The sequence below is a fragment of the Dama dama genome, chromosome 5 (assembly GCF_033118175.1).
Source record: "Dama dama isolate Ldn47 chromosome 5, ASM3311817v1, whole genome shotgun sequence".
Lineage (NCBI taxonomy): Eukaryota > Metazoa > Chordata > Mammalia > Artiodactyla > Cervidae > Dama > Dama dama.
The window spans coordinates 93,433,840-93,459,134 of record NC_083685.1 but is presented as its reverse complement, the minus strand read 5'-3'; the positions used below and the strand labels follow the sequence as shown (position 1 = coordinate 93,459,134).

General features: G+C 53.8%; 1 protein-coding gene and 1 non-coding gene across 3 annotated transcripts in view; one reads left to right on the top strand and one right to left on the bottom strand.

Annotated features, from left to right (window-relative positions):
- SGSM2 (small G protein signaling modulator 2) overlaps positions 1-25,019 on the bottom strand; it is a 36,778-nt gene extending 11,759 nt beyond the window's left edge. Inside the window, exons 1-12 of one of the 2 annotated variants that reach the window (XM_061143094.1) lie at positions 24,869-25,019; positions 19,619-19,694; positions 6,578-6,740; positions 6,191-6,352; positions 5,853-5,920; positions 5,608-5,753; positions 5,207-5,341; positions 4,630-4,754; positions 4,171-4,238; positions 3,877-4,037; positions 3,587-3,713; positions 1,862-1,996 (exon numbers count right to left, since the gene is read on the bottom strand). In XM_061143094.1, the coding sequence (XP_060999077.1) occupies positions 1,862-1,996; positions 3,587-3,713; positions 3,877-4,037; positions 4,171-4,238; positions 4,630-4,754; positions 5,207-5,341; positions 5,608-5,753; positions 5,853-5,920; positions 6,191-6,352; positions 6,578-6,740; positions 19,619-19,694; positions 24,869-24,925 (1,423 nt within the window). In that variant the 5' untranslated portion in view covers positions 24,926-25,019. The remainder of the gene's footprint in view (positions 1-1,861; positions 1,997-3,586; positions 3,714-3,876; positions 4,038-4,170; positions 4,239-4,629; positions 4,755-5,206; positions 5,342-5,607; positions 5,754-5,852; positions 5,921-6,190; positions 6,353-6,577; positions 6,741-19,618; positions 19,695-24,868) is intronic. The other variant, XM_061143095.1, reaches the window with a different exon arrangement.
- On the top strand, positions 15,408-15,480 carry TRNAG-CCC (transfer RNA glycine (anticodon CCC)). Its single transcript has one exon. It is a non-coding gene; the product is annotated as a tRNA-Gly (tRNA).
- Positions 25,020-25,295: the final 276 nt, after the last annotated feature.

Here is a 25,295-nt window from a genome sequence, read left to right as displayed (position 1 = left end):
CTGCATTGCAGGCGGATTCTTTACCAACTGAGCTATGAGGGGAGCCCCACATTCCCTGTGTAGGGGCAGGGAAAGGGGAGAAGGAATTACTCTGTGGCTGGGGGGGCGAGATAAATTAGGAGTTTGGGATTAACATATAAATATATTACTATGTGTAAAATAGATAAACAAGGACCTACAATATAGCACAGGGGACTACAGTCAATATCTTACAATAACCTATAATGGGAACTAATCTGAAAGAGAATGTATTCATATATAAAACTGAATCACTTTGCCGTGTACCTGAAAGTAACACAACATCGTAAATGGTTTAAAAAATAAAAACAAATAAATAAAAAGAATGGTAGGGAATTGTTCAAGTGGATACAAGGAGGCATAAACAAACTCGAAGATATTTTTGTAATAATCTGCCTCACAAACTGTGTGTGTGTGTGTGTTTCATAGAAATCTATTGACCTCAAAGCTCTGGCTATGCTGTCTGCAGGTGAATGTGACCATGAATAGCAATCAAGCCCCCTGCATCAGGGCAACAGAATCAAAGGGTTCTATGTCTGCATTAAGGTCTGATGGAATAGAGACGGGCTGACTTTCATCCTGGACAATGGATTGTCCTAAGTTGTTTTTTTTTTTTGGATTGTCCTAAGTTTCTTCTCCTACTTGTATAAACACCACCCTCATCTCCTAAAATGTTGGGGATTATATATTTAATTGGTCATTCTTGGAGAACAGAAAGGGCTTCCCAGGTGGGGCTAGTGGTAAAGAACCTGCCTGCCAATGAAGGAGACATGAGTCTTGGGTTCAATCCCTGAGTCAGGAAGATCCCTTGGAGCACGGCATGGCAACCCACTCTAGTGTTCTTGCCTGGGGAATCCCCATGGACAGAGGAGCCTGGCGGGCTGTGGTCGGGCATGACTGAAGTGACTTAGCACACGTACAGAGTATAGAAAAGAGATAGAGATGAAGATTTTTCCACTAGCTCCTACGTGGACACAATATATATTTTTAATGAAAAAAAGAAGAAAGAAATGAATCTGTGGCATGGGAACGCTTCCCCTCAGATCTGAGAGAGGGGGCCTCAGCCCTTCAGAACCAATCTCACGTGACCTGGGCCTCACTGGTCCCCCGGCCAGTGCCTCTCCACCAGTCAAGCTCTGCGCCAAGAGACTGGTGACCAGAGAAGCTGTGGGCACTGTCCTGTAATTTCCAGTAAAGGGGTCTTTGCAACCCTGGACTCAGGTCCCTGAGGGCGGGAACACAGCTATCTGATATCTTTGGCACAGATATTTCTAGATTTCATGCTAAAGTGTTAGCTGGGTCAACTGAGCCCTGGGTCTCTCCATGGTGGCCCCAACCCCTCCCCTGACCACAGGGTACTCCTGTTCCCATGAGCTGTCCAGCCCCTAGGCCTGCAGAGGAGGGGCCTGCTCTTCTGCCCTGTTTACGTTAAGTCTGGAGTCAGAGGCACGGGCCGTCTTTCCAGACAGTGGGAGAGAAAGAGACACTGTCTTGGGTTTATCAGCATGATCCACCCCCTGAGCGGGAACAGGGCTCAGAGAGCCATTCATTCCCAGGAGGGAACCAGATAATCAGACTTCCCACCAGGGAGTCTCTAATCTCTTCCCTCTCGGGTGGGAGGCCTCCCCTCACAGGTTCAATGGGGAACTCAGAGCCGGCTGCCTGTGGTCCTTGTCCCTCTGGCTGGCGCCTCCTTCCACCCTCCCTGATCTGCCTCCTAGGTACAAGTCCCGTAATGCCAACACTGCCATCTGAGCCCCTGCGGTGGGTGGCAGGTGGGCCCAGGGGATTGGGACGGGGCGGGAGGAAGGGGTGGATCAGGGAGACGGGGAGGGATAAAAACCTTTCATCGGATTGGGAGCTGTGAGGTTCCGCGAGCAGATCATTGAGAGCATCGCGTGTAGTTTATCCTCCTCTTCCTCATCATCGTCCACCGAGGCCGCGCGGCTGGCCGCTAGGTGGTGGTAGTTAATAGTGACTGCTCAAAGAGAACAGCAGAGACGCAGAGGCGTGAGGACCCTGGTCCCAGGGCAGGAGGGTCCGGACTCCCTCCTTACGGAGTCTGGGGTCGCCTTGAGCCTGCAGGGCGTGGAAGAGGGGACCGGAGAGCCTTTTGATGAGTTACTGGGGAAAGGATGGAAGAAAGTGAGGGCTGGGAGGCAGCTACAGAGCTTACTCTTAAAGGATGCCCTCTCTAGGAAGAACAGAAGAGAGAGAACTGATGGGGGCGGTCAGGGTAGTGAAAGACAGGGGCTCCCCGGCCCTGCACGGCCGAGGCCGGGCATGACTGTTGGCAGATGGATCCCCATCATTCTTCATCTTGTGTCATGGTCAGGCTGAACCACATCTGAAGGTCACTCTAAAATCCCCCTCTTCAAACTGAAAACCCAACCTTCTCAGGCCTTTCCGGAGCTGCTCACGAAGAGCCTGAGTCATGAGTCACCCTACTGGGCTTCTGCTCCTTGAGGTGACCGCAACTGGGAAGCGACAAGACTTGAAGAGGGCAAGTGGAAGCTGCAACAGCTGAGCTGAGCAAGAGCCCGAGATTAAGTGCCAGGTCGGCAAACACGGCTGGCCAAAGCTGCGTCTCCTCCTCGGCAGGCACATCTGGGAGGCGAGGGGCCCCACACCTCCTGCCCTCCACACTGGTCGGGAACTTGCGCTGTGACGAGGCTATGTGTTTGCAGTCTGCACAGTCTGTCCACTAATACAGGGACCACTGGTCAACAACTTGTTGGCACGAGTTAGCGCATCTCGGGAGCAGGTGGTCTGGCTGGCAATGCATGCTGTGGTCTGGAGCATTCCCTGACCTTACCCCCAAGCTCAGCGTGTCTGGCCAGGAGAGGCCCGTGGGCAATGCTTGTACCCGGTGCTCCCGTGTTGGTGATGCTCACAGCGGTGCTCTGAGCAGAGAGGGAGCTTGGAGGTCGGTAGATGCTTGTGGCTCAGCCCCCAGGGGCCCAGAGGGGTCACATTTGGGCGGGGCGGGGCCCATGAGAGCCAAGCCGACTTTCAACTCCTGGCCTCCAGAGGCCCCTTGTAGCTCCAAACCTCACCCTAGATGCCCCCGACTCCCACTATTGCCCCCACATCAGTAGCAGGTTGGGGGAGGAGCCTGGCTAGAGCAGAGTCAGGGAACAATCTGCACCCACAAATCGTCCACAAGGCAGCACTGATCCTGCACCCAGGCTTCCCTATGGGGGTCAGGCAGCAGGCTGAGGCGAAACGGAGAGCTCCCCACCTTCTATTTCTAGTCTAGCCATGCTTTTTCCCCTGGGGCAGGGCATGAAAGGATGGCCAAGAGAATACTGAACAGTGACTTCTGCGCCAAGAGACCTGAGGTTACAAAGTGTGAAGAAGATAGCTAGATAGACAAGAGGCTACTTCTCAGGGGCATGGTTTGTGGGGGGACAGGTCCCATGCGAGGCTGAGCAACAACCTGCCTGGGTCACCCCGGCCCGGGCAGTGGGCCCTGCCGGCCGCCCCCAACCCCGGCCCCAGGTGACACTGCACCCCCCACCCGGAGCTCGCCTCTCTCTTCCTCCTGAGTGAGGTTTGAGACACTCACTGTGCTCGTGTCTGTGGCCAGGGTAGATTATCCGGAACACGTAGTCGGTCGCTTGCCCCGTGCTCATGTCCTCCGCGTCCACGGACCGCAGGCTGCTGCGCTTCCGTAGCCTGGGGAACACCTTCCCCTGTAGGGGTGGGGTGGGGTGGGTGGTCAGCCTGCCCTGGGTGGGGTCTGATGCAGGAGACCCCCATGCTGCTGCAAAGAGCTCCATGTGGAGAAGGATGGGGGACTGGGGTTGGGGGGGGTGGGAGAGAACCCAGTCCCTACCTCCCCTCGCCTGGAGATACCTTCCCCTGCTGGGTCCAGAGTGGGGGCTCCAGCTGCCCTCGAGGAAGAAGGCCATTCTCCAGGCAGGACAGGAAGGACAGCAGGTGGCCCCCTTGCGGGAAGTGCAGCGGGGGCCTCTGGATGCCGTCCTGGCTCACCAGCACGAGCGTGCCACCGCTCTCTGGGGGTAAACGTGTGCCAGTGAGGCTAAGGGGAGGGCGCGGAGCCAGGGGGCGGCGGGAGGGGGACAGGAGGTCCGTGGGCCACGCGGCCTCTCCCCCCTCACCCCTGCACCCAGCACAGGCGAGGCTCACTTTGCTGGTGGCAGTGGATGCAGACGATCTGACTAAAGGGCACGACCAGGGCGTAGTCCCAGTAGACGCTGCGGAGGAATCAGGTCGGTGTCACTGTGCCCTGAGACCTGCCACCCCGCCGAGATGCCGAGAGACTATCCAGAGGATAGCGTGACTGTGGCTGAGAAGCGACCTCGGCCAGCCGTGTCCCCCGGGGCCCTGTGCTGTCCTCGTAGCAGAGAGCCTGGCAGTCGCAGATGCCCAGAACTTGGCTCAGACAAGCCTCTCCGTGCCCAGGCCTGGCTCTGTCTGAGACATTCCAGGAACCTCTCCAGGCAGCCTCTCCCTGCAATTCTTGGCATCGGGTAAGAAGTGAGGCCTGCACCCTGGAGCAGGCTGGGTCTCTCCATGCCCTCCCCGCCAGGGAACAAGCCCCCACTCTCTTCCCTGGCTCCTGGGAGGGGGTCTCAAAGCCCTCACCTCTTTTCCAATTCAGAGTCCCCCAGAGTCCCGTTCATGAGCTGGTTGGGGGTCCACTTCAGAGTGAGGCTCTCTGCAGACTGGTGCAGAGAGAGGTAGCCAGGGACGGCCTCCATGTCCTCCTTCTACGGACAGGAGACACACAGAGGACAGGGAAGATGAGGGCCTGAGAGGCTCCGGGATGGCCTGTGGAAGAGGAGCTCCAGGTGGGTTCAGGGGAGGCCAGGCCGGGCCAATCACAGGGTCTGGGCCTGGGGACCGGGAGGAAGCAGGGGCGTCATGTGCCACCTGCAGATGTGGGCACCTCCGTCCCCTGCCTGGCTGGGGCCACCACCTCTGCCCCGGGAGCCTCTTGGCTCTCAGATGTATCTGGGTAGTCCCCCTCCCTGTTGGCTGCTGTTCCTGCCCCCGGAAGGCCTGGTCTCAGTGGGCCGGAGCCGATGCCATCCTGGCTCGTGACAGCTCAAGGTTGGGCGTGAGGCGTGTGAAATGAAGCCTCTGAAGGAAGGGCTGAATGTGGCTGGAGGTCTGGGCCCCTCGGGAGGAGGGAGAGGTGGGGGGCGTTCGGCTCCCCTACCGGCTGCACCAGCACGTTGTTCTTGCCGTAGAGCAGCCGGGCCCTGGAGTTCTGGTGCAGCGACTCCACGTACTCGCGGGCGCAGGCGGCGAGCCTGTCCTCCGGCGCACTGCCGCTTGAGTGTCGCTTTCGGATCTGCGCACAAAGTCACGCCTCGGCCCCTGGTCTGGGGAGGTTGGCGTGGGGTCCAAGGACCCCGAGGCTCCTTCCTGTCCCCAGATTGCCCTCAGCCTCGGACCAGCTCTGTGCTCCTGGCATCTATGTAAGGGCCAGTGCAGGGAAGGCTCTCCCGGGCTGGCCGCTACCACCTGAATCTGCCAGGAGCACAGAGGCTGGCTGCCCTCGCCACAGGCCCGGGGGCCCATCCTGGGTGAGCACGGGGTGAGAAGAGGGACACCTACTCCTAGGGCTGGGCGCTTTGCGGGGGAGTCCTGGCGATGCGGGGGACCCCGGATACGGTGTCTCTGGACCAGCTCATCAGCAGAGGGGTCGGTCCAGTAGTGGTCGGCTGTCTTGAGCTTGGTATACTCCAAGGCACAGGGTCCCACTGTGGAGACAGGGAACACCAGCTCGGGGGTGGCCCCTTGGCACCTGCCCCGGAGCCCCCACTGTGGGCCAGCACAGGCCTCTCTGATCCCAGGCTTACCTAGAAGAGAGGCCAAGATGGGGCCAAACACAGGGTCAGCCAGTAACGCCTCCTTCTCGTAGTACTTGCTGCCAGGAAAGAGACAGACAGGGTGACCGCAGGGCTCTGGGCCTCCTTCCAGGGCCATCAAGCTCACCAAGGAGACACGTCCCCACAAGGACCTAATCCCTGTCCAGTCATCAAGCAGCAACAAGTATACAAGGGCTGAGCTTTGTGGGTGGCCTGGAGCGGTCCGTACTTTCAGGGCGCTACAGTGAATGGCACATGCCTACAGACGATGGTGGGCAGTCAGGCACGGGGACTGGGGTAGGGAGGGGGCGCTCAGGAAGGGCAGTCACCTGCAGTTCTCCACCAGGTACTGCACGACCTTGTCCAGCACTTTCTCGATCAGCGCCGTGCGCACCCAAATGTGCTTCAGGGCCTGCAGGCTGAGGGCTGGGGCCTTCCCGCTGGCGGAGCCCTGTCTCCGCAGGGTCTCCTGGTTGCCTGCCAAGGGTTTCCTGCAAAGAGAGGGATGGGCTCCAGGAGTATGAGGGCGCGGGGGGCAAGCCGCAATGCAGACTGGTGGCTCTGGGAGCCGAGTCTGATGCCACAAGACGAGAACCCAGAGGACTGACCAGGAGGAGGGGTTGGAGATGAAAGGGCCACCCCCCCACCGCCACCCTTAGTCTGGGCCCTCACCTGAGAGGCCCTCGGAAGTGGGATGAGTGGCGGCCCAGGCTCACCTGCCGTCCACCTGCTGCTGCAGCTCCTGTACCTTGCGGCAAACCTCCCCAGCCACCAGGCACGTCTTCCCCACCTTGGTGAACAGGGCTGCCATCTTGTCACTGCGCAGGAAGCCGGCAGTGCGGCGCCTCAGCTGATGCAGGAGGCAAGCCTCCACCGCACCTGGGCCACAGAGGGGACGGCAACTGAGCCTAGGCAAGACGGGGCGAGGGAGAACACCCCCTCCCTCATACCCGTGGGGAGCACAGAGGTGAGGACTGGGGGGTGCGGTTCAGGCTTAGGCAGGCCACGGAGATACACCCCGACCTCCTTCCAAAGTGCTCCCGCCCGTGCCCCTGCCCCTGCCCGCCCAGAGTGGACCCTTGGGGGCTTTGAGATGCCACTCCATCCCCGTCCCCTCCTGCCACCTGGCCTGGTGTGTCATGCCTCCTGTATGTGGCATTGTCCTGAGGCTCTGAGGACAAAGCTGCCAGGATGGGTTGGCATGGGTGACTCCACCCCTGCCCACGAGGGCAAGCGCAGACAGCACCCCCAGGACAGGGGACGAGGGGAGCACACAGCCTGGCAGCCCTCCTGGAGAGCACCAATGATGCGGTTGCTAAGGAACGAGGCTCTGGAGAAGGAGCTGAAATATTGATGAAGCCACTGCAGAGATCAGACCTGACAGCGGCTCTGAATTATTAATGAGCCCTGCAGGAGTGAGAGATTTCTCCTTCCCATGCAGGGAGGGCTTCCCTTCATTCATTCATGTTTTTAGGGGCTAGGCCTACTCTCTCTGTCTGGACGCTGCTTACAGCAGACAGACTCCACGGGAAGCAAAGAAGGGCATGGTGGGGGAGGGTGGGGAGCTGCCCTGGGCACAAAAAGATGCTAAAAAGAAATTAGTGTGGAGGTACAGGGGGAGGAGGGGCTTGGCCGTGACTGGGGCCAAGCTGATAGTTTTATAGCTGAGGAAGGAAAGGCTCTGAAAGGGGAAGAGGGCTGGTTCGCATCACAAAGTGGCAGAGATGGGAGGAGGAGCCAGGGCCCCAAACCTGGGCTGAGCCCCTTTCACCTCCTCCAGGTGTGTTGGGGGTGAGGGCTCACAGGTGGGAGGAGGTCTCCCCTTGCCTCCTGGGCTGGAGGTGGGCGTCCCAGGTGGCGCTAGTGGTAAAGAATCTGCCTGCCAATGCAGGACACACAGGTGGGTTCAATCCCCGATTCGGGAAGATCCCACATGCCTCAGAGCAACTAAGCCCGTGAACCACAACTACTGAGCCTGTGTTCTAGAGCCTGGGAGCTGCAGCTACTGAAGCCAGCAGGTCCCAAGCCCGTGCTCCGAAACAAGAGGAGCCACCGCAGTGAGAAGCCCACACACCACAATGAGACAGTAGCCTCTGTTCGCCGCAACCAGAGAGAAGCCGGTGCGGCAATGAAGACCCAGCACAGCCAAAAACAAATAAAGAAACTATCTTTAAAAAAAAAAAACCAACCTGCATCTTAAAAAGAAAGAAACCTGCACTTCGGAAATAACCACTGAAAGCAATGGCTGTCATCTCATTTCTGCCTTCACTGTTATGGTCACTGCTGTCCTGTAAGTTTGGTTTGGCCGTCTCTTGCACTGAGGTTGAGAAGTTTAGAGTGTCCCTAGGGCCAACCTGGAAGCCGGCCAGCTCAGTGAAAGTGGTCCTAGGGGAGGGGAAGTTAGCGCCCTCGCCCTCTCCTAGGAGTTCAGGCCTGGGAGACGCAGCCTTTCCCTCCTGCCATATTCATACATCTGTGAGCATGTGTGTCTGCAGACAGGTGTATCTACAGGTGTCATGTATGTATGAGGCATGTGGGGGAATCTTCGCTTTGGGGTCACATGCTCCCCTCTGTGGTAGGTCCCTGGAGGTCCTACGTAGCCCTGGGGTAGGGAGCACAGATGAGTGACCCTTTAGTCCTAGCCTCTTGGTCCTGCTGCAGCTACACGCCCACACCTGGAGGAAGGCGGTGACTGCTTCCCGGGGTGACAGTGCCCGTTCAGAGCAGGAGAAAAGCAGAGAGGAACAGGAACCAGAGTGGCAGCAGGTGGCACCAGTCCTGCAGGGGACCGAGCTCCTCGGTGATGTGACTAATTGCCGGGGTAATGAGTCATTAGCCTTCCCACCTTCCCCAGGCGACCGCTGCACGGCACGCGCGAAGCCAGGCTGGGGAGCTGGGGATGCAAGCAGCGGCCTGGCTTCACCCAGCCTGCCAGGCAGCCTCTGAGCACAGGGCTGCGGATTCTCTGGGGGTGGGCGGAGGCATGCCTCCATAATCACTGTGAGTAGGGATCGCTGAGAGAAGAACAGCACATCCGGTGCCCCCACTCACCCCGTGGCCCTGAAGTGCCTCCTGTGAAACCCGGGCAAAGTGCCAGGCAATGTCTGCAGTGGGAGAAATCCCTCTCGCCTCTCTACCTTCCAAGCAAAGTAATCAACCCTCTGCCAAAGTAACACCCTCTGCCAGCTGTTCGTAGTCCGAGTCCCCAGGCTCCTCAGTCAGGACTTGTTAGACCACACTACGCCTCCCCCATTCCCAAAGGGCTGAACCTCGAAGAGGAGTGAGTACAATGAAAGATGTTATCGTGTGCAGTGCGTAGGCAAAATAAGATCATAACACTTATAATAATTGAGAATTACTCTCCTGTGGATGGAGTCTGTGGATGGGCTTCTGGACTTCCCAGAGAGCTCCTAACTTTGCACACAGAATCATCGGTCTGCTCTCATGTGCATAGGTGGGTGGTTCTTTTATGGATAAAGAATCCTTGACTTTTGGTTTCTAAAAGGTGTCTCTGACCCCGGAAAATTTTAAAACCCCGCTCTAAGACTTCTGGGTTGAGCAGAATCACAGACATGTCTACTGACCGACACTCACAGAGATGCAAGCACAAAGACCCACCTGGTCCCTCCCTGGGCACAGTGCACCCACACTCAGAGCTGCAGTTGCAGAGCCACCAGCAATAATGTCCAACTCTCCAGCTGTCCACACTCCCCAGGAGGGCCTCTCACAGACCATTAAGCTCCCCTCTCCAGGGGAAAGGCTCTGAAGAAGAGGGGCCTGGCAAGGAGACCCCCATCACAGCCAAAGCACCAAGTCACCCGAAACTACCCCCCTGCTGACTGAGCTGTCCCGGCCCTGGTCCCCCAGCTGTGACATGAAAGCTTCAGAAGCCCTGTCCCAGGGTTCCTAGTACCACCTTCAGCCACTCCGGGTGCCCCCAAAGATGGGAGACACCATCCTGGTAGTCGTTTGGCCCATTTCATGTAAGAAAAACACATACTGATTAAGAACAAATCGACACTGTTACTGTTTTTGATGACTGGTTGGGATGGAAGCATTTGGGTGAGTAAACTGAAACAGAGAAATAGAGATGACTCAACAAGCTGGATCCTCTCACTCCCCAAGTATGGTGGCCTTTGGAGCTGCGGTAACAGAGGGGCCCAGGGTACCCTCTCTACTCCGTCTTCCTACTCCACTGACGGCAAGGCTCAGGGAACTGCTGTCAGTCATCCAGGATGAGAGTAGAAAGGGTACCCTGAAGTAACTTCGCAAGCATACACGCACGCTCACACACACGACACATTCATACAGTGTAATTACAATGCCAATCTGAAAAAGGGTGAGGATGCTCTCTAGGAGCTAAGAACAGAAAAGTCTTCAAAAGAGACCTTTGGATTACAAAAAGGGTGGGGTAAACAAAAAACACAATTTTTTTTAAGATTAAGATAAACTCTGGAAGGAGGCACAAGAAGCAATATAGTCTTGATTTTTGAGCCAGGTTACCGATTTAAAACAATAATTGCATCATGAAAGGATGCCAAAAATTCTCTCCATCCGGGAGGTGAATTGTCATACAACTCAGAAAGACTCTGGATCTGTCCGTGGGCACCCCACCCTTCACCAGCTCTCAGCAAATAGGGTCTGCAGGTTAGTTTGGTTCCCCACTCTTACAGGAGCACCCGGGCTCTGCTTAGGGCAGCCACTGGTGATCTGAGCTGCGCAGGGACCGAGAAACAATTCCGTGGGCTGAGACAAGCTCAGGTGTCTCAGGAGCCCACAAGAATGGATTAAAGCCAGTGGGGCTTCTCTGGTGGTCCAGGGGTTAAGACTCCACACTTGCATTGCAGTGGGTGTGGGTTCAGTTCCTGGCTGGGAACTAAGATCCCACATGCCACAAAGCACAGCCAAAAAAAAACAAGAAAGAATGGACTAAAGCCATGGCTGCCCAGGAAACACAGCGGTGGGCACTGAGAAGGGTCCTCAATCAGCCCCGGGTCCTCAGAAACAACCCCCGCTCTCACACGCACATCCACAATTAAACGGTGTTCAGCAGCCAAGGGGCCTGGACAAGTCCAGTACAGTTATGGGGGGCCCACTGGACGGCCTTCCAAGAATGAGGTGGAGGACACGGCGGCCAGAGTTAGCACAGCCTGACGTGGAGGCTGGGCCCGAGGCTCCGAGGTGCGAGGGGTGGATAACCCCAGGAGCAGGTGTGTTCAGAGCCCCGGCCCCCACCTCCGCCAGCTGCCATCTGTGCATCAGGCGAGTTCAGCCTCCGAGTGAGGAGAGTTAAACAGGTGGCTGGTTTGGGGCCTGGAGTTTTGGGGGACTTGACTCAGAGCAGAATTTTTAAGTCTTGGAGGGCGGAACCAAGATTTCCAGGAGAGGAGCAATCCCCTGGAGATAGAAGCCAGAGTAGGATGGGCGGCCTCCTCTCACGCGGTGGATGAAGTGGGCGGAGCAAAGAGGTGAGGCCTGGCATCACACGTCTCTCCCCTCCCCACTTCCCTGGCTGGCTATTTCCACCCAGGGATTTATAACAGCTGCCTCCACTCGGAATGAGCATTTCTATGGTAACGGGGGTACATTTTCCCTCCGCCTGCACTGGTGATGCTGGCTGTTTGCTTCAGCTTTGTATGTTGGGGGGTGGCATTCAGCCTTGTTCAAAGCCCTAAAACAAGAAAGCAACTCTCCCATCCAGACTTTCACTGGGAGGAGACAGTCCTTTCCTGATATTCCAGAATTACACAGGTGAAGGAAATGAGGTTCATCCCGCACATACCCATCTTCCTTGTCCCCCTGGAGATGCAGGTCAAAGTCCATGTGCAGAGCTCACACTGGCTGCCCAGGGAGCCAGGCCAGTGCCAGCCACACCCAGCTCGGCAAGGGACCCACTGTCTCAAGGACATCAATCCAGGAAACGTCCTTTCTCTTCCTTGCATCTTTCATTTTTCCTTATTAGATACTTTCCATTTGTATATAAGGGCTTCCCAGATGGTGAAGTGGTAAAGAATCCATCTGCAATGCAGGAGATTCAGGAAGCCAGGGTTCGATCCCTGGGTTAGGAAGATTCCCTGGAGTAGGAAATGGCAACCCACTCCAGTATTCGTGCCTGAAAAATTCCATGGACAGAGGAGCCTGACAGGCTACAGTCCATGGGGTTGCAAAGAGTCGGACACCATTGAGTGACTAACACTTTCCAGTATTCTTGCCTGCAAAGCACCATGGACAGGGGAGCCTGGTGGGATATAGTACATGGGGGTCACAAAGAGTCAGAGGCGACTGAGCACGTGTGCACATTTGTAAATAAATATTTTCTATTTTCTTCAAGTAAAAAAAAAAACAAACCACCACCTCCCTTGGCCCTGTATCCCCACTTAGGTATTAAACCATTTAGCTGCTCCCCTTTATGTAACATCTCTCAAGAATGTGGTGTATGCGCCACACAGCTGGATAGTGTGGTGACTGCTCTGACAGGTCATCTGGGGCTGTGTCCCTGAGGAAGGGCTTGGTCTTGATCTCCAGGGAGAGACTCTGGGTGCCCTTCCTCGGGGCAGTCTCTGTAGGCAGCCTGAGAAGGCGGGACAGGGCAGGGAGGGTGAACATGTGCCGTGGTCCCCACCTCCCTCCTGACAGGCGTGCCTGTGGCTCTGTCAAGGTCAAGGATTTCCCACAGGCACCGACGGATGGGGAGACAGAGTACCGAGAGCTTTTCTGTTGGGACAGGGGAGCTGCAAACGCTCTTGTTTTTCTTACAAAACCAGCCTTCAGAGCCTGCCGCAGTGGTTGTGGTCAGAGCTGAGGTTTCAGGCCTCTGGCCTTCCCTACAGAAGCTCCTTCGTGGTGGTGCAGGGGGGTCCAGTGTCTCGGATTTCTCTTTTTTCAGGTTTCTACCTTTTTTTCCTCTTTTTGGAATTTCACCATGACAGGCCACTGCCTGACTGACCATCCTACTGCCGGGAAGCCAGATGATGGCTGGTCTAGTGTGGGCTGTTGAAGGCAAGAGAGGGTAAGGTTTGTGCCCTTCTTGTATTTGCTCTCTAGAACTACCCAGGTCCCCCAGCCCAGACACTGTCTCTGGTTTAGAAGACCAAGGATGGGAAGGGAAGGAAGCAGCCTCAGCCAACAACAGGTCCTTCCTGGTTCTAGCTAGGGGTCCAGGATCAGGGAGGACCCTTCAGAAACATCTGCTTCCTTCCCTTGTTACCCCCACCTCCCCTGGGTACCGATTCTAGACCGTGAAGCCCCCACTGCTAACAGATGTCTGTACATGGATTTGGGGATACAGCCTGGGTCAGTTTGGGAATAGGACTATCTCTGTGTAGTGAGTGAACACAACGTCCTCAGTCTACAAGGCAAATTAAGTTATGAAAACTCAGTGACTAGCATGTAGTGCTGTGAAGTCAAAGTCGCTCAGTTGTGTCCAACTCTTTGCAACCCCATGGACTATACAGTCCATGGAATTCTCCAGGCCAGAATACTGGAGTGGGTAGCCGTTCCCTTCTCCAGGGGATCTTCCCATCCCAGGGATCAAACCCAGGTCTCCCACATTGCAGGCGGATTCTTTACCAGCTGAGCCACGAGGGAGCAGGAATTTAGACCCCTCCCTCCTGTATCCAACATCCAGGTCCAACACCCAGAGGGTGGGACAGATTTGCATAGCTATTTGTCTCTTCTGTAGGCTTATATGCCCAGAATCCTGTTTAAGGATGCCTTCAATACAGATGTGTTGAAATAAAAATATTTCCTGTAAAATAAGTTACATATACTTGCTATCTCTATCTTTTCTTCCATCCATCCTCTCCTCCCTTTTTAAAAACAAACAAACAAAAAAAAAACCAGAACATTTCATTATGGAAAATTCCAAACATATACAAAAGAGGATGATAAAATGAACCCCCATGTACCCATCACACATCATAAGCAAGGCTTGACCAATTTTATTTTAGTTATACCACCTCCAACCACTTTCCCCTTACTCCTAGGTTATTTGGAAACCAATTTTAGACATCATGTATTTTTTTTCCCATAAATATTTTTGTATGTCTCTAAAAGATGACTTTTAAAAACATGTGCCTAATACCTGTACTGCACCTACAAAATTAATAATAATTTCTTAATATCTTCAAATTCCTAGATTGGATTCCCAGAGTTCAAAGTTCTGATTGTCCAGATGCTCCAAGTTCCCAGAAACATGGATTCTCAGAGGGAATCCAGGAGAAGGTTCGAGGAGGCTTTATGGGGAAGGTTGTAAGATCACTTTCAAGAATAAAGCAGAAGGTCGCTGGCGGTGGTGATGACACTTACTGAGCACCTCCTGCATACCTGGCTCCATACTGTGTGCTTTGCCCCCATCACTCCTTTAACCCCTCACATCAACCTTATGGTGTAGGTTCAGAGTTGCACAAGTGGCCAGGTCACATACTTGGTGACATGGTCAGTCTGTGAAGCCAGGTCAGGTCTGTTGGACTTCAATGTCTCGGCTGCAGACCGCTGCCACCTGCCCTCAGCCATGCCCCAAGGCAGGGCCAGCGGAGCCAGTCCCCCAGAGGGCCTTCCTTCTCACCGGATCGCTTCCGGGCGCAAAGTGGGAGCCAGATATGCTGAGAATGAGCTATTTGTTCAGTGCGGGCAGGAAGCAGAGAGAAGGGATCCCTTTCACTGGAGAGAGACAGACTGAAAACTGCCTGGCGTCTGACTCTCAGAACGAGCAGCAGCATCCCAGGTGGGATGCGTCCTCCCGTCACACCTGCTTCTCTCCAGCTCATTGGTATCCCTGCCATTCCCTAGAGAAGCTGGCTGCTGCGGCGGACCTTCCCCTGCTAATGAAAGCCGCTTAGCAACAGGGAGCTGGTTAATAAAGCCCTGGTGCGGTTCCCAGCTCCAGAGACTCCACCCCTGTCTCCCATTACAGCTCATCCTCAGCCTGAAGTAACCTCAGGTGGAAGGATCGATCGCCTGGAGGAGGGCAGGGAGCCTGGGGACTGACCGGCAGGGCTGGCCCTCTCTGGCCTGGGCCCACCCCCAATGCCCGAGGATATTTACGTGTCTAAGAACCTGATCAACCAGGCCCGGAACCTCTCCGTGGCCCTCCTAAAGCCCTTCTACCCACCGGTGGTTAAAAATCCAACCTCAGCGCCCAACGGGAATGGAGCAGAGACACTGGGGAGGCAGACACTCTCAGACCTGAGCTGGGAGTTGAAGGGAGGCCCAGTGCTCCTCAGTGGAGCCCTAAATTACCCCAGACCCCTAAATAACCCTCAGAGAGTAACCACGCCCTCTGTGAGCAGACATATTACAAACGCAGAGTTCAGACCATCCACTGTTTGACCCTGAGCTTGAGTTGCTCACAAAGCACCTTGCCTTCTGGAGGAAGGGGTGGCAGGAGATACTGGCCTACACCTGGGGGTTCAAGAAGCGGAGTGAAAACAGGAAGCATTCATTTCACTCAGCAGTAAGTGTCCACCGTCAAAAAGTGTCAAAGGCCATATTAGGGAGGAAAATGCAAACTTGACATGACTTTTCAAGATAAAGGGGAGAGGGGCTTCCCTGGTGGTCCAGTGGCTAAGACTCTGCACTCCCAATGCAGGGGTCCTGGGTTCAAGCCCTGGTCAGGGAGCTAGATCCTATCTACCACAGCTAAAGATCCGGCATGCCACAACAAAGACTCAGTGCAGCCAAACAAATAAAAAAATAGATACATAAACTAAAAAAAAAGAGATGAAGAGGGGATATCAGAGAACCATCTCCCACAGTGGGGTTTGGGTCTATTCTCTGGGGAGGGGGTGCAGTTACCAGGTCTGGGGGGCTGGGAGGGGGCATCTCAGGGCAGCGCTGCAGCCACGCTCCTTGGTAGGAGGGCAGCACACAGAGACCCCGCCCCTGCCAGCCGGGTGTGCCAGCAGGGCCCGCTCACAAGGTTTCCACCCAAAGAGGCCTGACCAGCTTCTAGACAGACAGGTTTAGGAGCAAGCAGAGCAAACACACAACAAAAGCATGTTCCTTGCCAGGCCAGGAGTCTCCCTCCTCCCTTTGAAGAACAGGAACGTTCCTGGGTTTACCCGGGGCCAGGTGTTGACCCAGGGATTTTTCAGTTCCATTTCTAAGGCTCTCCAGAAGGTGATGTTTCTGGTTCAAATGTCTATATTCTAAGGAAGCTTAGGGAAGCTCTTCTAGCTCAGGCCCTGCCCTCTTCAGTCAGACACCCCCTAGCCATCCTCTGCCATGAACAGAGGGGCCAAGGGCAGGGCAGAGGGGCCCAGGACCCCAGGCCTCCACAAAGCTCAAGGGGAAGGGGTCACTCACTGCAGAGCTAATCTAGTCTCCACAGCCTTCACTGCGCTCCCGTTTCCCCTCAGAACAAAGCTGACCTCTGGATGCGGCCAGGACCACTGCAAGACCCAGGGCAGGGGACTTCCCTGGTGGTCCAGTGGTTAAGGCTCTGTACTGCCAATGCAGGGGGCGTGGGTTCCATCCCTGGTTGGGGAACTAGGGTCGGCCATGCCATGTAGAATGGTCAAAAGATTTTTTAAAACAAGACCCAGGGGAAGACTGGATCCACTTCTAACTAAAAATGCACTTCTGAACAGTTTCCCAGTGGGTGAAGGAGCCTGGCGTATCAGAATCTCCAAAAAGCCAGAAAACTGGAGTTTTCCATCAGTACATGTCTGTTCTTCCTGCCCCACCCCCCCCCCCCAACCCTCCAGGAATCCCTGGTTATGATTCTACCATGTGATGCAGGCAGGAGAAAGGGCTGATAATCACTGCTTTAAACCAACCTTACTTTGAGCCCAGGCTGGGATCCACCTCACCACTGAGCACCACCGTTAGTACAGTGTAAGGATTCCTCTTCCTGTGGGTCTCAGATGCCTGGCTCAACTTAGCTTTATTCTGCTGGCAGCCCCTCCTGCTGGTGTTCCCTTTAGTGACTGTGCACTGAGCCCAAGGCAGAGGCAGCAAACTGGCAGAGGCTTGCAGATGCCTCTTGTTGAGCCCACACAATTTTTTTTTTTAATGGGAGTTAGTTATCAGCATTTAAAAACTGGGACATTTCATACAGAAACCCAGACTGCTGACTTCTCTTAAAATAAAACAAAGGCCACGGCAAGGCCGGGACCAGCATTCCTGCAGAAGCTGAGTGGTGGCTGCCCCTTTCAAACCTGGCCAGGGCTACCCACTCCTGACCACTGCCTGCTGTCCCACATCCAGACTTTCTCATCTGACCCTGTGGGCATTTCAGTTTGTGCTTTGACCTAAGGTACCTCCTGAAATCCAGCCAAACCGGGCTCTTCTTGCTTTGGGGCTGGTTTTAGAACCCTGGATACTTGGGTCAATTTCACAGACTCTTGATCTATTTCAGTGACTGAAACTCTCCTTTTGAAGGTGGTATCTCTGCCTGCTGGAAAGAGCCATGGACTTCAAGAGGCGGCAGTGAAGGCCCCGCTGTTTCCCGGGGACCCCTTCCTGGACTGATCAGAGGTGAGCAGGCACGCTTCTTCTCACCCTAAGGGACCTGATGGTGGGATGCCCACAGCTTTCCGCCTGCCTCTCTGCCCCCGCTCCCCCACCGCCACCCACCTTCGGCACCCACGCACAAGCCGTTTTCGCTGTTTCATTGTTCTGTGCTTTTTGCCGTGTGTGCTCTGAGCGAAGCCGAGCACCATTGCCACGGTGCCTCTGGGCGACCATCAGAGCCCTTCTGGTGACCATGACAGACAGTGGCTCATGTCAGGCGGACTCAGCATAGGTAGAAGGGAGTAGGGTTCTCATACTCTTTAAAATCACTTCTTGCGAGACTAGCATGGTTTCTCCCCAGCAGGGCTTCTGCCACAGAAAAGGTGGGATCGGATTGGTCCTGTGGACCTGAGAAGGGCTATATCATCTCAAAGAATCAACTTACCCAAAAGGGAGATAGTAGGACCTCAAATCCTGCAAACCTAGCTTCAGCCTTAATGCCCAGAAGAGGAGGAAAGACAGACGTTTTTCTGAGCTCTTACAAACGTAGGAATGTTCACATGCATCATCTCAATCCCCATGAAAATTCCTTGAGGTGGGAATCACCGCCCTGTTTTTAGAGCAGCAGACTGAGGGTGACAGAAGTCAAGAAACGTGTCCAGTACAACTTGAAAAGAAGAGCATCAAGATTTGCCTGAACGCTCAGCCTGTTGCTCGGGCTCTGCTCACAGGCCGCCTCTCCCCAGTCGCCTCCCACATTTCTCTGCCTTTTTTTTTTTCACAGCTGTTACCACACCTGTTACTGCTGGATATATTCCTGTGTGCTTTTGTTTTCTGTCTGTCTGCCCACAGAGTGTAATCCCCTGGGGACAGAGAGACAGTTCACCTTGTCACTGCTGTTTCCCTGCCTGGAAGAGGAAGCGTCTGGAACCTGGGGGACCTTCAGTGTCTGCTGCTGGACGGACGGGAAGGGCGGCTCTATCGGCCCCACCATGCTGCTGTCAGGGGTGTTCCTCTCTTGATCTGCTCCTTTCATTCTTTCCCCTCAGAAATGCACAACCTCCCTTCCATAAACACCAAACACCAACCTCAAAGGCCACGGAAAACAACACAAAGATGGCAAATGGCGCAGAGCGACTAAGCCCATGCACCACAACTATGTGCTCTGGAGCCCGGGAGCTGTAACTACCGAGCCCGCGTGCCCTAGAGCCTGTGTGCTGCAACAAGAGACGTCACCGCAACGAGAGGCCCACACACCGCAACTACAGAGTAGCCCATGTAGCCACAAGGACCCAGCACAGCCAAAAATACATAAATAGATACTTTTGAAAAAGATGGCAAATGGACAAATTCCTGGAAATCCAAGAAAACTCAGTAGTGTGCAGAGAGAGTCTTGCTGCTACAAAGGCAGAAATGTTCACGCTAAGCAGGAAGCAGTGGTTTATTACAGACTTTCTCTTTGAGCGGGGAAGTCTTAGCTAGCCTTCCTTGATCCTCCTGTGGATTTGCATGCAATTGAGTGTCTGGAGAGTTGGGAATGGTTAAGCAACGCAGGTGGGATTGATTAGAAAACAGATGTAGCACAGAAAGCATTCAAAGGCTCAGGCCCATCCCCAAAGTTAATGCAAGGATAAACCAGCACCGTGGCTCCCCAACCCAACTGCTGAGGCCGGGGGTTCTTAAAGTGCGGTCTCTGGACCAGCAGCACTGGCATCTCCTGTGAACTGGTTAGAAATGCAAATTCCTGGGGCCACCCCAGAGATATCAGAATCAGAAACTCCAGAGCTGGGACCCAGGAACCTGTTTTAACAAGCCCGACAGGTGACTCTAGGCTTCCCAAGTGGCTCAGCGGTAAATCCGCCTGCCACTGCAGGAGACACAGGAGACGTGAGTTCGATCCCTGGGTTGGGAAGATTCCCTGGAGGAGGGCGTGGCAACCCACTCCAATATTCCTGCCTGGAGTAATCCCATGGAGAGAGGAGCCTGGCGGGCTACAGTCCGTGGGGTCACAAAGAGTGGGACATGACTTAGCCACTAAACACAACAACAGCAGGTGACTATGATGCTAAAATTTGAGCACTACTGTCTTTAGGGACTAGAATATAAAGCAGATTCTTGGGCCCTGGAGATCCTAATTCAGTAGATCTGGGATGGGACCCAACAAGATTTCATAAGCTTCTGAGTTGATTCTGACTTACAACCCGATTTGAAAACTACTAACCCCGAGGACTGTTCCTGTGGCCCCATGGCAGTATCCTCAGTTTTTAAACCCCTCTCTCATTATCCTCCAGTCACTCACTCACCACACAGAGCAAGGATGTGGCTGCTATCTTCATGCACAAACTTCCTGGTGACAGCCTCCTCCATGATTTGCTTCACCTGTGAATAAATGGGCAGCACCGTTATTGATTGATTGATTGATCAAAGGCCTGTGAGCAAGTAAATAGCTTGGCTTGTCCACCTGGTCTGAGTTTAGCCACTTGCAGAGTAGAGGATAGGAATGGGAGGGGTGGGGAAGCAAAGTTTCTTCAGTACAAACATTGCCAAGTGTCTTGGAAAGGCAGCCAGAAAAAGGTAGCCTGCCAGGCTCTTCTGTCCATGGGATTTCCCAGGCAAGAACACTGGAGTCGGTTGCCATTTCCTTCTCCAAGGGATCTTCCCAACCCAGGGATCAAACCCAGGTCTCCTGCATTGCAGGCAGATTCTTTACCAACTGAACCATCAGGGAAGCTGAAAAAGGTGCTATAAACCCACTAATCAATCAATTCAGATATTCCAACCCAGGAGGAAGGGCCCTGCTGTGGAGAACAAGGATGGGATGCTATTTGTTCATCCATACTTGGCTGCGGAAGGGCTTGTGGGCTGTCCTTCAGGGACAAATTGTCTCAGTACAGGCCGAAGGAAGACACCTGACCTTCCTTTTCTCCCTTCTCCGAGGGGAGGTAGGTCCATCCAGGTATCAGGGACACTCCCCACATGCTCACGAGCCTAGCCTTTTCTCTGTCTAGGTAAAACTCTATGTTTGGGTTCCTACCTGAATGTAAAAGCTTGAGAACACCTTGTAAGGTAAGCAGTCACAGCTTTCTTTAGAAAGCACTTTAAAAAGCTTTTAAATTGATGTATAATAAACATATAGAAAAGGGTATATATGCTGAAGCTCCACCTAATTTGAAGAGTTGACTCACTGGAAAAGACCCTGATGCTGGAAAAGATTGAATGCAAAAGGAGAAGGGGGCAGCAGAAGGTAAGTTGGTTAGATAGCATCACCGACTCAGTGGACAAGAATTTGAGCAAACTCTGGGAGACAGTGGAGGACGGAGGAGCCTGGCATGCTGTAGTCCATGGGGTTGCACAGAGTCCGACACTACTGAGCCACTAAACAACAACAGATATATCATAATCTCACAGCTTGAAGAATTTTTACAAACTGAACACACCTGTGAAAGCAGCATCAGCTCAAGAAACAACACGTGACCAGCACCCTAAAGTAGCCCCAGACTCTGCCATGATTCCTTCTAGTTACTACTCCCTTCCAAGGTACCCACTATCCTGATTTCTAACATCACAGAGCACATGTGTGGGATTTTGTGCTTTTTATAGATGGAATTGCTCAGTGTGTAGTTGTGTGACTCTGAGATTTGCTCATGTTGTATGGGGATGTGTATTTTTCATTCTCCATTGTGTGAACAACTCACAGCTGACTGGCATTTGGGTAGCTTCCAATATGGGGCTGTTATGGACAGTGCTGCTATGAACACTCTAGATGTGTCTGTGTGTGAACACGGGGGCTCATTTCTTTGGATTTATATTTTTAGGCAAGGAATTTCTGATGAGGGTATTTGGCATTATGAGATTTTGCTAATTTACATTCCCATCAGCAGTATAGGAGGTTCTAGTTGCTCCCAACATTGAAGCCAAGCACTTTTGATGCCCTGGGGGAACCTCTGTGTGTGTGTGTGTGTGTCTGTGTGTGTGTTAGTTGCTCAGTCGTGTTGGACTCTATGCGATCCCATGAACTGTAGTCCACCAGACTCCTCTATCCATAGAATTCTCCAGGGAAGAATACTGGAGTGGTTGCCATTTCCTTCTCCAGGGGATCTTCCCCATCCAGGGGTTGAACCTGAGTCTCCTGAATTGCAGGGAGATTTTTTACCATCTGAGCCACCAGGGAAGCCCCTGGGGGAACCTGCCAAGAGACAAATACTAATACTGAAGATTAGAGGGATGGATTACCTCAATCCCTGTCTTCAATCTTACTGATTTAGTGAGCTCTGGTCAGACCGAGTCTTTGCCATCCTTTGGACAGTGTCCTGTGTCCAGCGTCCTGATGCTGCCCTTGCTCTCCAGGCCCTCACTTCTGTTTGGAAGGTGGTAGAGCTTCTAAAGTCTGGGGAGGATGGAGGAAGGAGAGGGAGTCTCCTCCTTACTGCAAAGTGCTCATGGTTAGTGGTTTAGGTAAAGGAGGATCTGATCGATTCTGCACTCTAAACTATTAAAAGCTTCCTAGATTACTTCCCAAGGGGTGTTTGCATTAAACAGAGCATCATGTCACAACTCAAAGACCAGGAGACATCTAAGGCAGGCTGCTGGGGCAGATTTTTTTATTAGGAGGACCTATAGATGCTCTTAGTGGCTCAGACAGTAAAGAATCTTACTGCAATGCAGGAGACCCAAGTTTGATCCCTGGGTTGGGAAGACCCCCTGGAGAAGGAAATGGCAACCCACTCCAGTATCCTTACCTGGAAAATCCCATGGACAGAGCTGCCTAGCGGGTTACAGTCCATGGGGTCACAAAGAGTCGGGCACGACTGAGTGACTAACACACACACATATCTACACCCTGGGAATTTCCTGGTGGTCCAATGGTTAGGACTTTGGGCTTTCACTCCTGGAGCCTAGGTTCAAACCCTGGTCAGGGAGCTAAATCCTGCAAGCCATGCAGTGCAGACCATAAAAAAAAAAAAAGGACTACAGGTCCTTTGTGAAAAGCCAGCTTTGTCAACAATCACCCCCACTGTCTCTATGTATAGGATCAGAAAGGATATGTTTCTCTCAAAATTTAGCCCTGAAGGTTAACGGAACTAGGAGCTCAGAGAGGGTCAACTTCTATCAGGTCATATATAGAGCTGTGGCATATCCTGGACATTTCTCACATTTGTTTAAGAATCATTCTCAGAGTAGTACAGACAGCCCTTCTAAACACTGCCTTCCCTGAAATCTTTCCTATCATCCCTGACTAACCCCAAATTTGGAACGCATCAACGATCCTAGCACATGTACCCATAGTTTGGATATAGCTACATTTTTATTCTTGTTTACACTGTTCATATAAGTCTCTGTCACTACACTGTTTCCTGAGGATAATCACTGGGATTTAAGATTTCTTTTTTCCTTGGGGAGACAAGAGTTGGGGCTTAAATGTTAATTTGATATACTCCTGGACTTAAAAAAACTCTTGGACACTTCATAGCAAAAGCACAATGGAGCTTCTCAAACACAGTTGGAAAGGTGATGGCTTCAGCTGCCTGTTTACCAACAGGAAGGAAGGAACCAAATTTAGGGCACAATAGCCAGGTTATAATTAATGCAGAGCCTTAATTATGAGCCTTCCAGAATTCTATAAGAACCCTGAGCCTTCTCCAGTCCTGAAACCTCTCAGTTCAGTCGCTCAGTTGTGTCTGACTCTTTGCCACCCCATGGACTGCAGCACACCAGGCTTCCCTGTCCATCACCAACTCTTAGAACTTGCTCAAACTCATGTCCATTGAGTCGGTGATGCCATCCAACCATCTCATCCTCTGTCGTCCTCTTCTCCTCCTGCCTTTCCCAGCATCAGGGTCTTTCTTTTCCAATGACTCAGTTCTTCGTATCAGGTGGCCAAAATATTGGAGTTTCAGCTTCAGCATCAGTCCTTCCAATGACTATTCGGACTGATTTCCTTTAGAATTGCATGCTTTGATCTCCTTGCAGTCCAAGGGACTCTCAAGAGTCTTCTCCAACACCACAGTTCAAAAGCATCAATTCTTCGGCGCTCAGCTTTCTTTATAGTCCAACTCTCACATCCATACATGACTACTGGAAAAACCATAGCTTTGACTATACAGACCTTTGTCAGTAACGTAATGTCTCTGCTCTTTAATATGCAACCTCTAGGAAAGGGGAAAGGTACCAATATGGTAAACTTTTATATATCAGCTAAATATCAGTATCCCTATTTTAGAGATGTAGAAATTGAGACTCAGAAAGGTTAAGTAACTTATTCAAGATCACAAAGAGCTAGGTCCAGACTATTTCAAAGTTTATGCATTCCCATCAGACTCTGCAGTCTCCGAGATCAATAGACTTATTTATCAAACATTTATTGAGTGCCAATGATCACTGAGATCAAACCAGTCAATCCTAAAGGAAATCAACCCTGAATATTCATTGAAAGGACTGCTGCTAAAGCTGAAGCTTCAATGCTTTGGCGACTTGATGCGAAGAGCTGGTGCATTGGAAAAGACCCTGATGCTGGGAAAGATTGAGAGCAGGAGGAGAAGGGGTGACAGAGGACGAGATGGTTTTTGGATGGCATCATCGACTCAACGGACGTGAGTCTGTGTAAACTGGGAGACAGTGAAGGTCAGGGAAGCCTAGCATGCTGCAGTCCACGGGGTCACAAAGAGTCAGACACGACTGAGCAACTGAACAACAATCCGGAGCGCCTACTGTGTGCCAGGCATGGACACAGAGTTCTGGGTAAAACAGGTTTCCTGCCCTCATGGAGTTGACACATCTGGCCGACAGAGGTAGATGGGAAGAGTCCAGGGCTCCATCCAGAGGCCTCATCCATTCTCATCCACTCTGGGTTTGGAGCTCTCCAGCGTGCCTGTGCGAGTGAGTCATTCACACGGGCACCTCCCCCCACCTCCGCCCCATGAATTGAAATGGGTTTTAGGGCAGGGACAAAGTAGAGGACATTAGTACGCACAGGGAAGGACTTCTCTTTGTGACATGGGCGGGGGGGCTCCTCAAAAGAGGGGGAAAAAAAAAATCTGAGTCTTAAAAACCATTCTCAAAAAGCCCCCCTGGCCTCTGGGTAGGGAGGTGGGCGTGGAGTGAGACGTGGTGTGCGGCGAACCCTCATGCAGCCGAGACTCAGTTCCCAGAAAGGTAACCGAGTGGGGTGTAGGGCAAACCGGAGCTAAGCCCCCAGGTCACCGGTTTAGCGCGGGCCCCACCCCCTCCCCAGGCGGCGAGGGCAATGAAGGGGCAGCTCGGTTCTCCAGAAATCGCCGCCACCCCTCCCCCTCGGTCTCCCAGAGCTGCTGCTGTCGCAGGGCGGGGAGCTGCGGGATCGCGGAGCAAACAAACCCTGAAGCGCTGGCCTAGCCCCTGGGGCCGAGGGGTGCTGCCCCTGATCCGGGAGTCGGGCGGGAACCGCAGCCAGTCCAGGACCGGCCCCCGTCCGAGGCCCGCGAGCGCCCGCACCCTGGGATGGGCGCAGATCTTTCTGTCCCGTGGGCCGTAAGGACAGGAACGCGAGCCCCCGGAGGTCCGTGCCCCGACTTTACCTCCTTTTTCACGTTCCACAGCAGTTTCTCTTTGACCGCGTCCTCCGCGCTGCCCATCTTGCGGCGGCTGACCCGAGGGGAGGTGCCCAGCGGCCCCCTATGCCCCCCACGCGCCCTCGCCGCCTCCGCGCCTCTCGGCTCAGCGCCCCACGCGCCAGGCGGAGCCCCCGTCCGCCGCGCTCCCCGCCCGCCGCCGCCGCCGCCGCCGCAGCCACTGCCCGGTGCTGGGCTCCGCAGCCATCTTCCGAGCCCCGCACAGACGTCAGGAGCCTGGCCCGGCCCCTTCCCACTGCCGGGGGCGGGGTGGGGGGGGTGTTCTCAGCCACGGGGAGGGGGGGGGGGTCGGGCGGGGGGTGACTGCGCGTGCCTGGGGGCGGCGTGCCCGGGCGCGCGCCACGCGGGCCGCTGTCATGGCAACGCGCCTGTT